This window comes from Mirounga angustirostris, unplaced genomic scaffold (assembly GCF_029215605.1).
Source record: "Mirounga angustirostris isolate CCGP_5_RB_7025 unplaced genomic scaffold, mMirAng1.0.hap1 SCAF_13, whole genome shotgun sequence".
NCBI classification, from domain to species: Eukaryota; Metazoa; Chordata; class Mammalia; order Carnivora; family Phocidae; genus Mirounga; species Mirounga angustirostris.
This window is the reverse complement of record NW_026991721.1, coordinates 1,509,200-1,528,612: the sequence shown is the minus strand read 5'-3', so window position 1 is coordinate 1,528,612 and position 19,413 is coordinate 1,509,200. Positions and strand designations below refer to the sequence as shown.

Sequence of the window (19,413 nt, the reverse complement as noted above, 5' to 3'; positions counted from 1 at the left end):
CCCCCCTCGCCTCCTCCCTCCCGCTAGCCCCAGGATGTGAGTAATGCAGCCCCTCTTGGCCCCTCCCGTGACCTCACCCCTCACTGTTCCACAGCTGGGCTCCGTTCTGGGAACTGAGAGGGGGCGGCTCTCCTGGGGTGGGGTGGGGGCCTCTGGCCTGGGAAAGGCGCCCCCCTTCCCCGGCCAGCAGCCCAGACCCCTTGGCAGGCTCCATGGAACTGTCAGGACACGGGCGATGGCCGCCCCCCACCCTCCCACCCCCCCCCACCCCCCCACCCCCGCCCCGTGGCCCCTGGCTCAGCCCTAGTGCAGCTGTAAGGGATTTGGTGTTCCTTAGCAAATGCAATTAGGCTGTTTCCTGTGTCTGTTCTCGCTCTGCGCAGCCAAGGGTTCAGCCCCAGGGGCCGCGGAGTGGGGCTCTGCACCCCAGCATCAGGCTCCGCCGTGGGGCCTCGCTCCAGCCGGGTGCACAGTGTGGGCAGACCCCAGCAGGCCCCAGGAAGGATCACAGCTCCCCATTCTGGGTGGGGGTCCCCCAGTCCAGGGACTGCCCCTGCTGGTCATGTCCACTGCTTACCGGCCCTGACTCGAGGCACCAGCCCCCCTCTCTCCTCCCTCTGCAGCACCCCCCTTGTGGCCCCCCCAACCACTAGGGTCCGAGGATAGAGGATTAGAGGATAGGGTCCTGAGCCGGCTGGCCCCTCCAGCTGCCCCCCGCCCCCCGCCCCAGCCTGTGTGGGTTGGTCCCAGCTTGACTCTGCCCCCTGCAGGCGGCTTGTGGGCCACCCCACCTGTCTCTTGTGCCCAAAGGTCAGCTCAGAGTCATGGGGAGAGCTTGGGGGCTGGGCTTGGGGCCCAGGCAGGGCCAGGCCTGCCAGAGGAGAATTCTTCCTTTAGGCTTGCAGGGGATGCTCTTGGCTACAGGGGTCCCGGACACAGCGCGTGGGAGGTGCCCGAGAGGCTGGGGAGTGGGACTGGCCTCCCTGCCGGGAGCAGAGAGCACAGGTCTCCCTGAGGACCAGCACGGTCTCCGTCCCCTCCATGCCCTGCCTCCCCAGGGTCTCCAACACTGTCCACCAGTGGGCACTTGCTGAGCGACTGGTCCCTCAAGTGACCATAGAGCTCACGAGTGAAGGCACGGGGTGGGGGGGATGAGCCCACGGAGAGGCCTTCTTAGCGTTGGCTTCTGGGGGTCCCCAACTACCAGAGAGCAAGCCCCCGAGGGCAGAGGTCAGCGGCCCTGGCAGGGAGTTCAGGGGAGAGCGGCAGTGTCTGGGCAACTCGGAGGGTGCCCCCCGCTGTTTATGCAAGGCAGGGTCCTGCCCCAGGCCGTGTGGGGAGGGTTCCGCGGGTGTGGCACGGCCAGGGTGCTGTCGCCCATCCTTGCCGAGAGGCAGCTGGGGGGAGCCCAGAGCGCGAAGGCAGCCCCAGAGCAGCAGGCGGGGGGTGGGTGGGGCGGCGGGAGGCGCACACTGCTGCCCCAGGCCAGGGGTGTGGGCAGGGAGCTGCAGCTGCCGGGAACCTGGCTCCCCCACGCCCCGGCTGCCTGCCCTCCCGGCCGCCCCTCCTCCAGCAGCACCTTTCTGGCTGTGCCTGGGCCCTGGAGCGCATGGGGAGAGACGACCCCTTTCCTCGAAGGCCCAGCCAGTCAGTGGGCCAGGTAGACAGCCCCCTGGGCAAGCCCAACCCTACTGGCCCGGGGAGCCCAGGGCTCCAGCGACCTTGAACTTGGGTCTGAAAGATGAGCCAGGGTTCCTGGGCCAGAGAGAGGGTACAGCAAGAAGACAGCCAAGAAGGCCAGTGGCCAGAGGCTCAGTGCGGCCGTGGCCAGGGAGGGGCAGCTGTGGGGAGATGGACAGGAGGGTCTACGAGCCCCCCATGGGGCACAAGAGGACTGGGAAGGGGGCTACCAGCCAGGAAGGTGGTGTGGGCCAAGGGACAGCAACCTCCAGAACTCCCTGCATCCCAGGAGGGAAGGGGGGCGGGTTGGGGGGAGACCACAAGGTGAGCTTGGGTGAGCAGAGTGTGGGGTGCATGGGGACTCCCGGAGACGTGGTCAGGAGGGACCCAGGCCAACCCGGGGAGAGCCCTGGGGATGAGTCACCCCTGAGGGAGCTGAGGGGCAGCGGGGGAGCACCAGGGTTCTGGGGTTACCAGGGAGCAGAGAGTGGCGGGGGGCGCAGGGAAACGCCTGGAGTGCCAAGCCCCTAGGCCCCCTTCCTGTCTCCCTCCCTCCTCCTCCATGCTGGGCGCCTCATAGGGGTTAGAGCTGCAGGGTCGGGGACAGCTGGGCCTTCACCCCAGCCCCGGGGCCTAAGTGTCCCCGCTGAGTGCTCAGCTCCGCCCCTGCTATGCAGGAGTGCAGCCCTTCCTAACCCTCCCCTTTGTGGTCACTCCCAGAAGGGGCAGGACCCGGCGGCCTGGGGGTGGTGTTAGGTCTCTGGAAGACCCAGGGCAGAGCAGCTGGGGACCCTGGGGGCTCTGGAAAGTTCTGAGCAGGGAGAAGCTCAATGGAAGGCAGTTGGAGGGGACACGAGGCGGGGGGACATGTTGCCCTCCCTGGGGTGAGGAGGATGGGGGGCTGAATGGAGGGAACCACAGGAGGTCACCCCAGGAGGAGGCGCTGGGGCCAGGGCAGGGCTGTGGCTTTGGTCTCTCTGATCCCCTTCCCAGGGTGAGACCCCGGGCCCGGCCTCAGCTCCCCAGCTGTAAAAAGGGGCGCAGACCTTGCTCAGCAGGGTGCAAACCAAGACCTCTCCCCAGGCCACCCTAGGTCCTGCTTCCTCTTGGCTGGTGCTATTGGCAGACCTGGGCCCCCAAAAGGATGCTGAAGCACCACGGGGCAGGCCTGGCCCACACCCCCACACCACAGCCCTCCTGGCCCTGCTGGGCAGGTCTCATCTGAGAAGCCTCCCCGGAGGAGGGGACATCTGCCTGCCGAGCTGGCTTCCCCAATACCACGGAAAGGCTGGCTCCCCGAAAGGCACAGGCTGGGGGCACAAGCTGGCCCTGAGGTGTGGGGAGGGAGTGAGGCCCCGAGGGGCCAGCACTGCTGGGCTGGTGCTGGGGGAGATGGGGCACAGTCGCAGCCTCCGGGAGCCCCACGGCTGGCTGGACCGTGCGCCCTGTGAGCCGCGTGCCCCAGGCCAGGCCATCCAAAGGTGGCCCCACGCACGACTCCAGATCCGCTCAGCCCCTGGCAGGGGAACAGGGCCATGTGGCCTGGGCAGGGGCTCTGGGCTCTCTGAGCCCGGCCTCGGTGGGAAAGGCCAAGCGGCCTGCCTATTGGCATCTTTCCACCCACGTGAGCCCCGAGCCCCCAGCCAGGACTACCTTCTGCCGGGGCAGCCCCTCTCACGGCCGAGGCCGGCGCCTCCTTAATCACAGTGTCATTTCCGTAGGGCCCTCGCCGGCCTCTTTGTTCAGCACCCCCTCGTCCTCCCACAGTGGGGCAGCCCTTTGGGGCCTCTTGTTGGGGAAGCCCCCTAACTGCCCCACACAGCCCCCAAAGCCAAGGAATCCCCCTTCTGCCCTTCTTTCCTGGCTGGCCCCAGAGCCAGACTGGGAAGGGTGGCCCCTGCCTCGGGCTTCAGGCCACAGGGACGCCTCCGGGGCACAGACGCCAGGCCCTGCTCAGCCGGAGATGGCCCCACCACTGGCTCGAAATGCCACCTCGTTCTCACCCCATTCAAGGGGGACTGTCACCCCAGTGCGCTGCTGAAGAGTAGGGTTGGGAGGTCTCCCCCTGGAAAGGGGAGGCAGGAGACCACAGTGTGCCACCGTCCCAGGCTCCCGCGCTGGGCTGGGCTCCCACCCACCCCGCTGACACCCCCATATCTGCTGCCTGCTCCATGACCTCCCAGGCAGCCAGGCTTGTGGTCCAGCCCTCTTCTTGCGGGCCTGGGCTGGCCTGTCTGCCTCAGCCTCAGGCTCCTCCCCCTCCCTGAGCCGGCTCTCTATCCAGCCGGGTGCTAGGGGCCCACAGTGAGGTCCCTGCCTCTAGGGACCTTAGGGGCTGCCCGGAAAGCCAGGGCTGACCTCGAGGCGAGGCTCAGGGACCCCGGAAAAGGGCCCCTATTTGGATCCGGGGGCGGTGGGGAGCCCGCAGGAAGTCCCCTCAGGGGAGGGGCGTTTGTGCCTGTGCCCAGCCTGGAAGGACAGCGAAAGTGGACGTGGTGGGCGGACGCCCGTCAGAGAAGATGGGGCAGCTAATCAGCCTGCAGGTGTCCCCACCCCTCCTCTCTGCCCCATCATCCCTTCAGGGGGACCCACGGTCCCAGCACCTCCCACACAGGCGCCCCTCGGGGACAGAGTTATGTGGGGGGCATCTGTGCCCATGGGCTCCCTTCCCCCCCATCCTGCCCCACGCCCCACGCTGAGCTGCTCTGCTGGTCGCTGGCTCGGCCCGCCCGCCGTCTACGTGGGCCAGATGGGTTCCTCCCTTGATAGCCCCCGTGCAGCCCCTGGCCCCCAGTTTCCTGCCACTACTGTCCCCCCAGGCCTGCAGCGTCCTGGCTTCCCAGACCCATGAAGGCTCTGGGGGGACCAGCCTCCAAACGCCGGTCAGGGCAACCCCAGCCGAGGCTGGCCCATCATGCCGCCGACCCCTCGGGGCCTCGCTCCCTCCCCACACCTCAGGGCCAGCTTGTGCCCCCAGCCTGTGCCTTTCGGGGAGCCAGCCTTTCCGTGGTATTGGGGAAGCCAGCTCGGCAGGCAGATGTCCCCTCCTCCGGGGAGGCTTCTCAGATGAGACCTGCCCAGCAGGGCCAGGAGGGCTGTGGTGTGGGGTGTGGGCCAGGCCTGCCCCGTGGTGCTTCAGCATCCTTTTGGGGGCCCAGGTCTGCCAATAGCACCAGCCAAGAGGAAGCAGGACTTCCCCCCACCTCATGTCCCCTCCAACTGCCTTCCACTTCCCCGGGCAGGCGGGACCCTCCTCGTCTGCTCAAACGGCCCAATGGGAAGGGTGCCGTGCGGGGAGTCCCTGCTGCCTGGGTGCCCACTCGCCGGCAGGGCCTGAGGGAGAGGGAGTCTCTGCCCCCAAAACCCTCCTAGTGGGGCCTTGCCCGTTCAGGGGTCCCCTCTACAGCCTGGCTCCACAGAGCCCCAACCCGTGGGCCCATGAAGAGCTTTGGGCCACCCAAGCCCCTCTTTCCCAGGCTTCCCCCTGGTGCACACAGGCTGGGTCGGGGACCGTCCACTTCTGCCCCAGAGTGGGGTCCAGAGCAAAACCCGACGTCCTGCTGGCTGGCCCATCACCTCCCTGTTGCCGGGGGGTCCTACCTCCTGTGATGTGCTCCCAGGTCAGCCTCCTTGCCCTCGCCCCTCTGGGCCTGGGGTCAGAGGTCAAGGCCCGCCCTCTCCAGGTTCGGCCTGCCTGTGGGGCGCTGGTGTGGCTGTGACCGGCCCCGGCCCTGCACTTGCCGTTCCCGCCTCTGCCCTGCACACCGTGCTCGCTGCGCAATCCCTTCTCTGAGTCCCTGACCACAGCGCCGCAGGGGTCTGGGCCAAGTGTCGTGGCCGCCCAGGAGACTGCCCGGGCACCCCGCCCCCCGCCACGCCTGCGCAGCCCTCGGGCCCACCTCCGGGACCGCATGAGGGGCTGACCATGGGGCCTCACCTCCAGGCCCGGCCCAGGCTCCTCTTGGCGCTGGGCGGCCCTCCAGGGGAGCCCGTCCCTCCCGAGACGGGCTGGGGCTGCCTGGCACGGCTCTCGACGCGCTCACGAGGCCAGGCTTTGGCACATCCCGTGACACGCGACGGGTGGCTGCCACTGGCCGCAGCCTCTGCCGTGGCTCTCCCCTTTCGTCCTGCCCCGGTGGAGGGGGGCGCGGGTTTTCCTGACAGCCCAGGGTCCCGCACACGGCTCTCCTCCTCGGGCCGATCATGGGGTCTCCAAACCTGGCCCCAGGTGCACGGAGCAGCCTGACCCTCTGCCTGACGCCCGCCACACTGTTTCTGCCGCCGGAGCCCTGGGTACCCTGCCTACCCCCGGCCCGGCCCGGCCCCTCCTCTGGGCTGCTCCTTGATCCCCGGCCCCTCTGTGCGGAGCATCCGGGGGCAGAGGGGCTTGGCAGGATAGAAGGAGTCAGGGCCGGGCCACCCCCTGGCCGTGCGTCCTCTAATTCTGCAGACCCCCGCTGCCTGCCCGCCGGGCCTCGAACCTCCCCAAGCCTCAGCTTCCTTATGCACACAAATGGGTACGCGGGGCCAGCCTTGGGATGGTCTGCCGGCTGAGGTCAGGAGGGACCCGCCCCGGTCTCTGTCCCTGAGGACCCTGCCAGGAGCTGGGAGCTAAGTGACCCCTCCCGGCCAGCATGCGGCTCGTCACCACCTTACAGGAGAGGAAGCTGAACTTAGCAGTGAGGGTTCTGACCTGGGGCTCCCCCCGCCCCCAAGGAAGGCATGCTGGCGTTCCCGCCCCACAGCTCCCACAGGCTGGTGCATGACAGCAGGGGGGTCAGGGGCGGGAGAGCCTGGGCCCCCGCTCGGGGGCCCCGGTCCAGATGCACACATCCCACCCTCAGTCCCCTTTCCTGTCCTTCCTCCCTATGGGGGTTTTCGCTCCTCCTCTCCACCTTCTCTTGGCCTCACTGGCTTCCCTCCCTCCTTTCTTGCGGCTCCTCTGCATTCCCCCTCCCATCTCCCTGGTGGGCCAGGAGTGGGCAGTAGACGGGGCCGCCGCACCTCCGGCACTCAGCACCCGCACCACCTGGCCCTCGGGGCCTCCTTCCCTGCGCTGCTGGGGACAGCGCGGGACCGATGGTGTGGAGCCACCGGCATGGGAGGAGCAGGGTGGGAGGGGACAGCATGGGAGGGGACAACGTGGACAGACAGTGTGGGGCGGACAGCGTGGGAGGGGATAATGTGGGAGGGCAGAGCATAGGATGGAAGGTGTGAGAAGGGACAGCATGGGATGGACCGCGTGGGAGGGACAGTGTGGGAGGGGACAGCATGGGAGGGGACAGCACAGGAGGGAGAGAGTGGGAGGGGACATATGGGAGGGACAGCAAGGGAGGCACAGTGTGGGAGGGGACAGCGTGGGAGGGGACACATGGGAGGGGACAGCACAGGAGGGGGAGAGTGGGAGGGGACATATGGGAGGGACAGCAAGGGAGGCACAGTGTGGGAGGGGACAGCGTGGGAGGGGACATGTGGGAGGAGAGAGCACGGGAGGGAGAGAGTGGGAGGAGACATATGGGAGGGACAGCATGGGAGGGACAGTGTGGGAGGGGACAGCATGGGAGGGGACACGTGGGAACGGACACTGTGAGATGGGCATGTGGGAGGGACAATGTGGGAGGAGCTGACAAACCTCCACAGCACCCATTACCCCTGGAGCATCCCCATGCCCTGCCTCATCCATCCCTTCTCTTTGTTGTTTTCACTCGACCTCTCCCTCCTCTTGGCCACCATCCTGTCCCATCCCATCCCCTTGTCCCATCCGGTCCTGTCTCTGTCCCCTCTTGTCCCTGCCCTCATCCCATCCCTGTTCCATTCCATCCTCATCCTAATCTTGTCCCCGTCCCCCTCCTGTCCCCTTCCTGCCCCCATCCAGTCCCCATCCTGTCCTGTCTGGTCCTATCCCTGTCCAGTCCCCATCCCTGTTCTGTCCCTGTCCTATCACCATCCTGTCCCATTCCATCCCCATTCTATCCTTGTCCCTGTCCCTATCCTGTCCCTGTCCAGTTCCCATCTCTGTCTTGTCCTGTTTCTGTCCAATTCCCTCCCTGTCCTGTCCCCGTCTTGTCCCTGTCCTGTCCCCTCCTGTCTTGTCCTGTCCCTGTCCTGTCCCCTATCCTGTCCCATGCCATCCCCATTTTACCCTTGTCCCTGTCCCTGTCCAGTTCCCATCCCTGTCCTGTACTGTCCCATCTTGTCTTATCCTTGTCCCTGTCCCATCCCATCTTGTCCTATCCCTGCCCAGTCCCCATCCCTGTCCTTGTCTTGTTTCTGTCCAATTCCCTCCCTATCCTGTCCTGTTCCTGTCTTGTCTCTGTCCTGTCCCCTCCTGTCTTGTCCTGTCCCCATTCCTGTCCCTGTCCTATCCTCATCCTATCCATCCTGTCCCCATTTTGTCCCCATCACTGTCCCTGTCCTACCCCAATCCCATCCTGTCCCTGTCCCTGCCTGTCCCCAGCCCTGTCCCATCCTGCCCTGCCCTTGTCTTGTCCCAACCCCATCCTATCCTGTCCTGTCCCTTCCCTGCCCCTATCCTGCTCCTCTCCCCATCCTGTCCCTGTCCCTGTCCCTGTCCTGTCTCCATCCCTGTCCTATCCCCATCCCATCCTTCCCTGTCCTGTCCCCATCCTGTCCCCATGCTGCCCCTGTCCCCAACCTGCCCTGTCCCCATCCTGTCCCCATCCTTGTCCCATCCCCATCCCATCCCACTCTGCCCTATCCCTGTCCTATCCCCATTCCATCCTGTCCTGTCCCTGCCCTGTCCCCATCCTGCCCTGTCTCCATCCTGTCCCCATCCCTGTCCCTATCCTGCCCTGTCCCTGTCTTATCCCCATTCCATCTTGCCCTGTCTCAGTCCTGTCCTTGTCCTATCCCCATTCCATCCTGTCCTGTCCCTGCCCTGTCCCCATCCTGCCCCTGTCCCCATCCTGTCCCTCTGTCCTATCCCTATCCCATCCTGCCCTGTCCCCATCCTGCCATTGTCCCCATCCTCTCCCTGACCCCATCCTGTCCCCGTCCTGTCCCCATCCCCATCCCCATCCCTTCCCTATCCTTGCACACCTTCTTTATGCCTTCATAGGGACTCCCGCTCCTTGCCCCCTCCTCTTTACCCTCCTTCACTCTCTCTCACTTCCTTTCTCTCTTTTTATCTCCTCCCCCCCATACCTGTTAGGACACATTTTGGGAGAGCCTTACAGCCTGCTGGGCACACGACCCCCTGCCGCCCACCTCACCTCAAGCCCACTCAGGACCTTTCCCTTCCCAGGTGGGCAGCACCCCTCCTAGCCACGTTCTCACCTTTTGGGGCAGCCCACGGCCTGATCCCACACTCTCCCTGCCCCCAGGGGCCGCCGAGGCTTCCCCCCACCCAGCTCCCACCTGCCCCCGGACACCTGTGTGGGTTGGCCCCGGGCCACCAACCTGTGCTGAGCCACTCCAAGCTCGATGAGGTGTTCCTGGGAGCCCTGCCCACTCCAGCCAACCCTCGGGGCCCAGGGGCCATGGGGTGTCCTCTCGCGGCTCCGGCAGGGGCACGGGGGGGCGAGCCCCCAGGTGCCCAGTGCACCCGGGTTGCTGCTTGCTCGCCGCCCTGTTCTGCTCTTGTTCGTGGGATGGGACTGGAGCCTGAACCTCAGTGCTCTGGGCTCCGGCCCTGACGCCCTGCCCAGGGGGCTGGGCCACTCAGTCCTCGCACCCCCGCGATGCCAGCTCGCCCGGGCTCCTGGGGCAGCTCTGGCCGGCAGACCGCCTGGTCCCAGGGCAGCACCACCCACCAGACGCCCGGGCTCTGCCAGGGTGAGGGCCAGCCCCCCTCCCATCTGGGGCCCTGTGTGGGCCCGAGGCAGCCACGCCCCTTTGGACACTGGTTTGGAGGCTTGGCTTCCCCCCCCCGACCCCTGCCTCTTCAGGCTGGCCCATCGCTGGCCCTGCTGGCCACACCGGGGTCCCCAGAGGCCTCCCAGACCTGGCTGCCCAGGGTGGAGGCCAGGCATGAAGATTGCCGGCACGTCTATGGTGGACGTGTGCCCAGAGCAGTGGGCAGAGGGGCTTGCCTCAGGGCTCCTCCAGCTCCCAGAGCCTCCCCGGGGGGACCATGAGCCTGAATGCCGAGAGAGACACCAGCAGGGTGACCCAGCCCCTTTGGTCTGTGCCAGCCAAGGCCCCCCTTCACAAAGCCCAGTCCCCAGAGACCATTTGACCAGGCAGGCAGCCGGAACCCAGGGGTTCTGTGGAATTGAGTGCTGCTCGCTACTCATCCCTAACACTGGCCTGGCCCAGGATGGGCCTGGCTGAGCTTTAGATCACCAGGGGCAATAGGAGGGGACAGAGGGACGGAGCCGGGTCTGGGGGTATGGCAGGAAGAGGAGTCGGCCCTGGCCAGCCCTGCCATCTGAAGCCTCCTCCTGGGCAGTGACAGTTGGCAAGGACCTGCACAGTGGCCACGGGGATGGTGCTGAGCTGAGACAGGGGAACAGGTGGGCACGGGGACAAGTCCCCCCTCCTGGGCCCACTTTTAGTCTACTTAAACTGGATTCCATTTACACCCACCCCTGCTGGCTTCCCGAATGCCTCCACTTAGCTTGTCACAGAGAGGGGCCCCACCCTGCACCCCAGCAGTCCCCGGCGAAGGATTAGGGTGACGCGGTGGGCACGGCTGGCAGGCTCCCCCTTCCCAGGGTGACCCAGGGCAAGTCGCTAGCCTCTCTGAGCCTGGTTTTCTGTCTGTCCAGCAGGGACAAGGGGCCATCTGCCTGCGCTTCAAGAAGTGAAGCCCGTGAGAGGCAGGACAGGCGCTCACGTCGGGGAGGGTGGCGGGAATGCCACCAGCCGCCTGGCCCCTGGAGTCCACAGGTGGGTGTGGATCGCCCGGCCCAGGGCAGGCTCCGGGCCTGCGCTGACCGCACACCTATGAGCATCACCATGTGAGCTGTATGGTTCGTTCACCGAAGCCAGACGCAGACACCCTGACGTTACTCTTTGGAAGAGACTCTCCCCTGCTCCCCACCTGGCCCCCCGGCAGCAGGACGGCGCACGGAGTTCAAAGGGACACGTCCTCTCTCTGTCCCACCGGCCTCTGCAGGTCCCTCAGGGGCTCAGGGCTCACTCCCCAGCCTGCATACTCCCCCAGCCAAGCTGGACCTACACGTCCAAGCCCTGTTGGTGCCTCCACTGTCCCTGCTCACCCAGGGCAGCAGCCTCATGCTGGGTTTGGGAGCGGAGCCAAAGCTACCGTTGGACAGACATTTGTGACCCAGGTCCTCCTGGGACAAGGGACGTGGGTCCCGCGCACCTTGGGACTCTTCCTGTCATGATTGCCCTCCTGGGCTTCCTTTTCCCCATTTGTTAAGCAGTGCTGGTGAGCCTCATGGATTGACCCTGGGCACCCGGTAGTCCTCGGGCCACAGAGCTTTCTGGAAGGGGACAGCCGCAGTGACTCCTGCGAGGACACATTCCGGCTGGGCAGGGAGGAGGAGCCCTGCCTGGAGGTCCCCTGGTCAGCAGCACCAAGTTGGGCCTGGCAGAGCCAGGAAGGAACAGGTGTGAAGCCCAGGAATGGGGATCCACCTTCCGAGTGTGCAGGGTGGGGCTGCGGGGGACCATGGCCAGCAGGGGCCCCCTCAAACCCCATTGCTGGTCCTGACCCTAAGTGGTGGCCCGTGGGCCATGCCTGGGAGGGGCCAGGAGAGAACCATCACTCAGTGTCTGAGGGACCCGACCGGCCTGAGCGGGAGGGGTCTGGGGCTGCTCTCAGCCGACCTGCACACTGTGTCTCTCCTCCCTCCCAGAGTCAAGGCGTGGGTGGAGCTGGGGAGGCTGATGCCTGTCCCTCCCTCCAGGAGCTTGCAGTCTGCCCAGCACGCTCCATGCCATTGAAGGAGAAGCCAAAGAAGGCTGCATGGGGGAGGAAGCATTTCAGCTGGGCCTTAGATGCCTGGAAGGGTAGAGAAGGAGGAAGGGCATTGCAGGCGGCTCAGAGTAAAGTGATGAGCAGCCCGTGGAATGGAGTGGTGGCTCTGGGCCCGCCCCTGGCCCTTTGCTTCTGTTCACTCCTCTTCAAGGTAGGTGACACCATGCCACTACTTTACAAAGGAGGAAACTGAGGCCCAGGGAGGAGAGGGTCCTGGCCCAAAGCCCGAGACGCAGGAGCCAGGATTCCAGCCTGGGGAGAATCTGACTCCGAGGCCCAAGCACTCACCACGGCCCTGTGGCGCCTCCCATGCAGGGCTGGTGCGCTAAGGGGGTGGTGAATGTGGCCGCGAAGTCCGGCTTCATCATCTGTAAAGCAAGGGGTGACAGGGTGGTCCCCAGGGGCCGGCAGGAGCACAGGCAAGGCCTTGGAAGCGTGCCGAGGACACCCCTTTCGCCCTGGGAGCAGCGGACCGGGCCAGAGGCCCCGCGGCCAGGCGAAGGTGTCTGGGAAGAGAGCGGTCCTGCCAAGGCCAAGCGGGCGCGCAGGTGGGCAAGAGTGTGCAGAGCCGCGGGCCGGGAGGAGGAAGCGGGCCGCGTGCACACAGCTGGCGCAGTGCACAGCCCTCACCCTGCCCTGGGTGCCCGGGCTCCTGGCCCGGCTGCCCGGCCCTGCCCGCCCTGCCTCAGCCTGGGCCGTGGGGCACCTACCTCACCAGCTTGTCCAGGCCCCGTTTGCCGGAACTGCTCCTCTGGAGGGCTGAGCCGCTCATGCTGCTGGCCGCCGCCCGCGGGCCGGCGACCTGGCCTGACCCCAGCCCTGGGGACGCGGCTGCTCCTTCTTCAAAGGCCGCCGGCCTCTGTCTGCTGCCCTCCCCCTGCTCCTCCTCCTGCCACTGGGACCCCTCTCCCCCCTCCTCTCTCTTTTCTTTCTCCTGTCCCCTCCTTCACTCCCTTGTCCCTGTCCCTCGATCCAAGCTGTCTCTCTGTCTGGCTGGCCGTCTGGGCTCTCTGGCTCTGACACCCTTTCCCTGTCTGCTCGCCCTGTCTCCTTGTCTGTGGCCTGTGTCTGTCCACCCCGGGCCCCCTGGCCCTGGGGGTCTCCCGGGCCGGCTCCCTGCTAGCTGCCCCCCGGGCGTCTGGGTGCCCGTCTGTCTGTCCCCGTCTGTGCGGCCTCACGGACTCTGTGGGTCTCTCCTTCAGGACGTTTAGCAGCTGCTTCCCTTTTGTTCCCCCCAGCCCCCTTCTCCCCCCTCGGCCTCCTCCCCCTCCCCCTCCTTCCGAGACTAGTAAAAATGTCAGAGAGAAAACCCTCCAGCCCAGCAGCCCTGGGGCTTAGCAGGACCTCAGCGGCCTGGGATGGGCATGGTCTCCCCTCGGCCACCTTGGCGGCCGCTCCAGCCTTACTCTGCTTTCCTCCAGCTCATCCCCACCACTTGCGGGGCATCTAGCCCCCCCCATCTGCCTCTCCATCCCTCCCTGCCTCTCCCCTCGCCCTGGGCCTGGCCTGGCCAGTCCTCTGGCCCTCCTCTTGTCCTGGCCTTTATGGATCTCTTGGGTCAAGCCCCCCTGCCCTACCCCCTCCCGACCTGGGCCCTCTGCTCCTTCCCTGCCAGCCCCCAGCCCTCCCTGCTCCCACACTCAGACCCTGTCTCCTCTCCTCTCCCTCTGTGTCTCTCTCTGCCCCTATCTCTGTTCCCCTCCCTCCCCCTCCCTCCCTCCCCCTCCCTTCCTCTCCCCTCCCTTCCTCTTCTCCCTCTCTCCCCTCCCTCCCTCCCCCTCCCTCCCCTCCCTCCTGGTTCTCCAGTTTTCCCCTTGTTTATGCCCAGCTCTCTGCTCCACTTATCACCTCGAGGGGGAATCCTCTCTGCTCCCCAAATGGGGAGGCTGCTGCCCTCCCCAGCACCCACCGCACTGCACTGGGAGGTCAGAGCAGGGAGACCCCGGAGGCAGAGACGAGCATGGCCTGCCCCGTTTGGTAGCAGAGAACACGCTCCCAGGGAGGCCGGTGGGCACAGGGTCAGCGCGGTGCCCTGGCCGGCGGGCCCCCTGCCCCTCGTGCTCCGGCCAAGGCCCGGGAGGTGCAGCCCAGCCCACTGTTCCTCCGGTTGGGCTCAGTCGCCGTGACTCACTCGAGAACGCTCGCGGGCGAGTGACCGGACAAGGCGGGTACTGGACTCATGTGTGCGGGGCGTCACCGAGCCCAGCTCAGTGCCCAGCAGTCACGTCCAGCAGCTTGCCCGGCTCACCAACCCTCACGGCTGCTGCACCCAGGTCCCGCATGGGGAAACCGAGGCTCAGACTGGCATCCGAGGTTGCAGAGCTGGGGCCGGCAGAGCCAGAACCACGAGCTGGTGCGCTGACTGCCTGCCCCTGCTGCCCTGCATCCCCATAGCACGGGGGAACGGCCCCTCTCTCTTCCGCAGCTAGCCTGGCCTCTGCTGGGCCAGGGGGCCAGGGCCGAGAGCACCTGGGGGACGTGAGGCTGGACGAGGGCGCACACGCAACCAAGTCCCTCTGAAGGCCGTGTGTGTCTGAGTGCCAGCCACATGGCCCATAGCTCTGGTCTGCGGTGACTCAGGTAGGGGCTGGCTGGTGCAGACTTCTTGGGCGTCATGAAGTCTGGCTCTGATTCGTCCCCCACCTCCCCCCCAACACACACACCAGGCTGGGTCCTGTGGCCAGCCCGGGAGGGGAGCTCACAGCTCTCCCCTCCCACAACCCCAGGGGAGCCAGAGAATGTGAGGGTGTGCCCCAGAAGCAGCTGTGCCCACCATCCATCCCAGCATCCAGCCAGAGCTGCAGATGCCTCAAGATTCTAGAGGAACATGGAGAAGGGAAACGGGAGCAGAGCCGCAGGGTTGGCCCTCAGGTTGAGCCAGATCACCCAGGGGAAGTGACCCTGTGCCTCATTTCCATCTCAACCTACGCATCTCTCCCTTGCCTCCTGCTCTTGGTTCTGGAATCCCAGTCACAGACAGCCAGGGAGGAAATGTGCCAAGACATATTTCGGTTCAAAAGAAGTAAAAATATTCCCATGGGGAGAAGGCTGCCTTGGAATGGCAGCGGTTCTCTGTCACTAAGAACTTAAAATACAATTATTTGATTATCTATCAGAAATGCTGATGGATGGGAAGTGGCAAGAATAGATCTTTAAATGCAGTGGCCAGCATCCATAGTTTCATAACTAGGGCATGTCCTAATAGGAACGATAGGGCAGAGTATTTGATATCAACTATTAACTCTACTGTTACTTGTCCATGCATCTATCCATCCAACCATCCACCACTCATCTGTCATTCATCCATTCTACCATTCATCCCCCATCCATCCACCCATCCATCCATCCATCCACCCATTCATCTATCCATCCATCCATCCATTCACCCATTCACCCATCCATCCATCATCCATCTATCATCCATCCACCCATCTATCCACCCACCCATCCACCCATCCATCCATCCACCCACTCACTTACCCACCTACCATCCATCGGTTCATCCATCCACCCATCCATCCATCCATCCATTTATCCAACCATCCATCTATCCATCCATCCATTTGTCCGCCCACCATCCATCCACTCATCCATCCATCCATCCATCCACCCATTAACCACCCATCAACCACCCATCCATCCTTCATCCATCTATCATCCATCCACCCATCCATCCATCCATCCATCCATCTACCCATTAACCACCTATCCATCCATCCACCCATCCATCCATCCATCCATCCATTTATCCAACCATCCATCTATCCATCCATCCATCCATTTGTCCACCCACCATCCAGCCATTCATCCATCCATCCATCTATCATCCATCCAGCCACCCATTCACCCATCCATCCACCCACCTACCCACCCACCAACCATCTGTTCATCCATCCACCCATCCATCCATTTATCCAACCATCCATCTATCCATCCATCCATTTGTCCGCCCATCATAAATCCATTCATCCATCCATCCATCCACCCATTAACCACTCATCAACCACCCATCCATCCTTCATCCATCTATCTTCCATCCACCCATCCATCCATCCATCCATCTACCCATTAACCACCTATCCATCCATCCACCCATCCATCCATCCATCCATTTATCCAACCATCCATCTATCCATCCATCCATCTGTCCACCCACCATCCATCCATTCACCCATTCATCATCTATCCAAACATCCATCCATCCATCCATCCATTAGCCCCCATCAACACACCCATCCATCCATCCATTCATCCACCCATTAACTACCTATCCATCCATCATCCATCTATCATCCATCTAGCCACCCATTCATCCACCCATCCATCCATCTACCCATCCACCCATTATCCACTCACCCACCCACCCATCCATCCACCCACCCACCCATCCATCCATCCACTCACCCATCCATCCATCATCCATCTATCATCTATCCATCCACCCACCCATCCATCCATCATCCATCTATCATCTATCCATCCTCCACCCACCCACCCACCCACCCATCCATCCACCCATACACCTACCCATCCAGCCATCCATTCATCCACCCACCCACCCATCCATCCACCCACCCACCAACCATCCATCTATCCATTTATCCATCCATGCATCTATTCATCCATCCATCTGTCCACCCACCATCCATCCATTCATCCATCCACCCACCCACCCATTATCCACCCATCCTTCCACCCATCCATCCGTCCACCCATCCATCTACCCATTTGCCCATCTATCCATTTATCCATCCATTCACCCATCCATCCATCCATCTGACCACCTACCATCCATCCATTCACCCATTCATCATCTATTTATCCATCCATCTATCTATCCATCTATCCATTCACCCATTAACCACCCATCCATCCATCATCCATCTGTCATCCATCCATCCATCCACTTACCCACCCATCCATCCATCCATCCATCCATCCATCCATCCATCCACCCATCCATCCATCTGTCCATCCACCCATTAACCACCCATCCATCGATCATCCATCTATCATCCATACATCTATCCACTTACCCACCCACCCACCCATCCACCCACCCACCCATTATTCACCCATCCATCCACCCATCCATCCACCTACCCATCCATCCATCCACCCATCCATCCATCCATCTACCTATTTGCCCATCCATCCATCCATTCCTTCATCCACCCATCCATCCATCATCCATCCATCTATCCACTTACCCACCCATCCATCCATCCATCCATCCATCCATCCACCCATCCATCCATCTGTCCATCCACCCATTAACCACCCATCCATCCATCATCCATCTATCATCCATCCATCTATACACTTACCCACCCACCCACCCATCCATCCATCCACCAATCCATCATCCATCCGTCCATCCACCCATTAACCACCCATCCATTCATCATCCATCTATCATCCATCCATCCACCCATTCACACATCCATCCATCCACCCATCCATCCATCTATCCATCCAACCACCCATCCATCCATCCATCCATCCATCCATCCATCCATCCATCCACCCATCCACCAACCCATCCATCCATCCATCCACCCACCTACCCATTCATCCATTCACTCATCCATCCATCCATCCATCCATCCATCCATCCATCCATCTATCCACCCACACATCCATCTATCCACCCATTCACCCATCCATCCATCCATTCCTTCATCCATCTAGTCATCCACCCATTAACCATCCATCCACCCACCCACCCATTATTCACCCATCCATCCACCCATCCATCCATCTACCCATCCATCCACCCATCCATCCATCCATCTACCTATTTTCCCATCTATCCATCCATCCATCCATTCATCCACCCATCCATCCATCATCCATCTATGCATCCATCCATCCACCCATCCATCCATCCATCTGACCACCTACCAACCATCCATTCACCCGTTCATCATCCATCTATCCAGCCACCCATCCATCCATCCATTCATCCATCCACCTGTTAACCACCCATCCATCTATCATCCATTTATCCTCCCTCTATCCATCCACTCACCCACCCAACCATCCATCCATCCATCCATTCTCTCAACCATCCATCCATCCACCCATTAACCACCCATCCATCCATCATCCATCTATCATCCATCCATCCACCCATTCACCCATCCATCCATCCACCCATCCATCCATCCAACCACCCATCCATCCATCATCCATCTATCATCCATCCATCATCCATCCATCTACCCATTCACCCATCCATCCATCCACCCATCCATCCATCCAACCATTCATTCATCCATCTACCCATTAACCACCCATCCATCCATCAGCCATCAGCCATCCATCCACCCATCCCTCAACCCATCCATCAGCCATCAGCCATCCATCCACCCATCCCTCAACCCATCCATCCATCCACCCATTCACCCATCCATTCATTTATCCATTCATCCACTCACCCACCCATCTATCCATCATCCATCTATCATCCACCTATCCATCCATCTGTCCACCCATCATCCATCCATTCACCCATTCATCATCTATCTATCCATCCATTTATCCAACCATCCATCCATCCATCCATTTACTCATTCATCATCTATCCATCCACCCATCCATCCATCCATCCATCCTCTTTATATAGTTATCTGTCTTTCCATGCATCATTATCAATCCATCAGCTTTTCAGGATACCTATCCATTCAATTATCCATATAAACACAATAACCTTCTTTCAATCCATTCAAGCATTTATCAATACATGTATACCCATCCCTCCGTTCATCCATCCACCCCCCCACACCCACCCATCCCACCATTTATCTAAATGTCATAATACATATAAAACACTTAGAAGAAATACTCAGCTAGCCATCCATCCACTTGGAACTCAATATATGTTAATTACTATTATGTATATATTCAACCATCAATTATTATATATATTTGACCACTACTCAACCAGTGAACTATCTGTTCATTCTCTAATACATCTTTCTATCTCTCCAAATATTTTTGTCTTTACTTTCATTCATCTCTCCAAATATTTTACTATTGATCAATCTCATTTATACACCCATTCATATATCTATCTGTCCAATATGTCCACCCATATTCCCATCTAGCAAGTCATGCAGATGTGCATAAATACATACATGTTTATATTTCCATATACATATTTCCCATTACTTTGCTCATTAAGCCGTCCAAATGAGTTAAAACAAAATGGTGCAACCTAGTAAACCTTCCATAAAGGTGACTACTTTTATCCATACATTCACCCATCCATATCTCATCCAACCAACTATTGATTTATTCATAACTCCATTTATCCTTATATATTTTTCAACAAACTTATTGAACACTTACTGTATCCACTTTTTAGGTACTGGGGATTTGGCATTAACAAAGCCCATGCTCTCACAAGGCTGACATTTTAGCTGGAGCAACAACAAAAATAAACAGTAAGTATATACTGTAATATATCAAATGGTGGTAAATACTATAGAAAATATAATTCAGGGTGGGAGGATATGGGGTCTTGGAGGAAATTGATATTTTATGTATGATAGTCAAAGAAAACCTCATAGGAAGGGATAATCTTTTCCTTATTTGAAAAGAGACTTGAGAAAGATTAGAGGTGGCTATATACATTGGTGGGAAAAAGTATTCTAGAAAGAGAACAGTGAGTGCAAAATTCCTGACTTAGGTGCTTCTGTTCATCAATCTATCTCTTTGATAGTTTATCCAGCATCAACCGTATGCTTATTTACTCACCATCAATCTTTCCATTCATCTATCACTTCCTATATTTCCCAATTTGCCCATCTAAAAATCAATCC

General features: G+C 61.0%; 1 protein-coding gene across 6 annotated transcripts in view; it reads right to left on the bottom strand.

Annotated features, from left to right (window-relative positions):
• LSP1 (lymphocyte specific protein 1) overlaps positions 1 to 19,413 on the bottom strand; it is a 44,771-nt gene that overhangs the window by 14,629 nt on the left and 10,729 nt on the right. For 3 of the 6 annotated variants that reach the window (XM_054511776.2, XM_064576012.1, XM_054511777.2), the window contains exon 1: positions 9,100 to 9,512. The exons of 1 other annotated variant lie outside the window; for it this stretch is intronic. In XM_054511776.2, coding sequence (XP_054367751.1) covers positions 9,100 to 9,497 — 398 coding nt within the window. In that variant the 5' untranslated portion in view covers positions 9,498 to 9,512. Of the gene's footprint in view, positions 1 to 9,099; positions 9,513 to 11,875; positions 11,956 to 12,297; positions 13,161 to 19,413 lie in introns of those variants that run through there. 2 more of the 6 variants (XM_045892998.3, XM_045893002.3) reach the window with 2 other exon arrangements.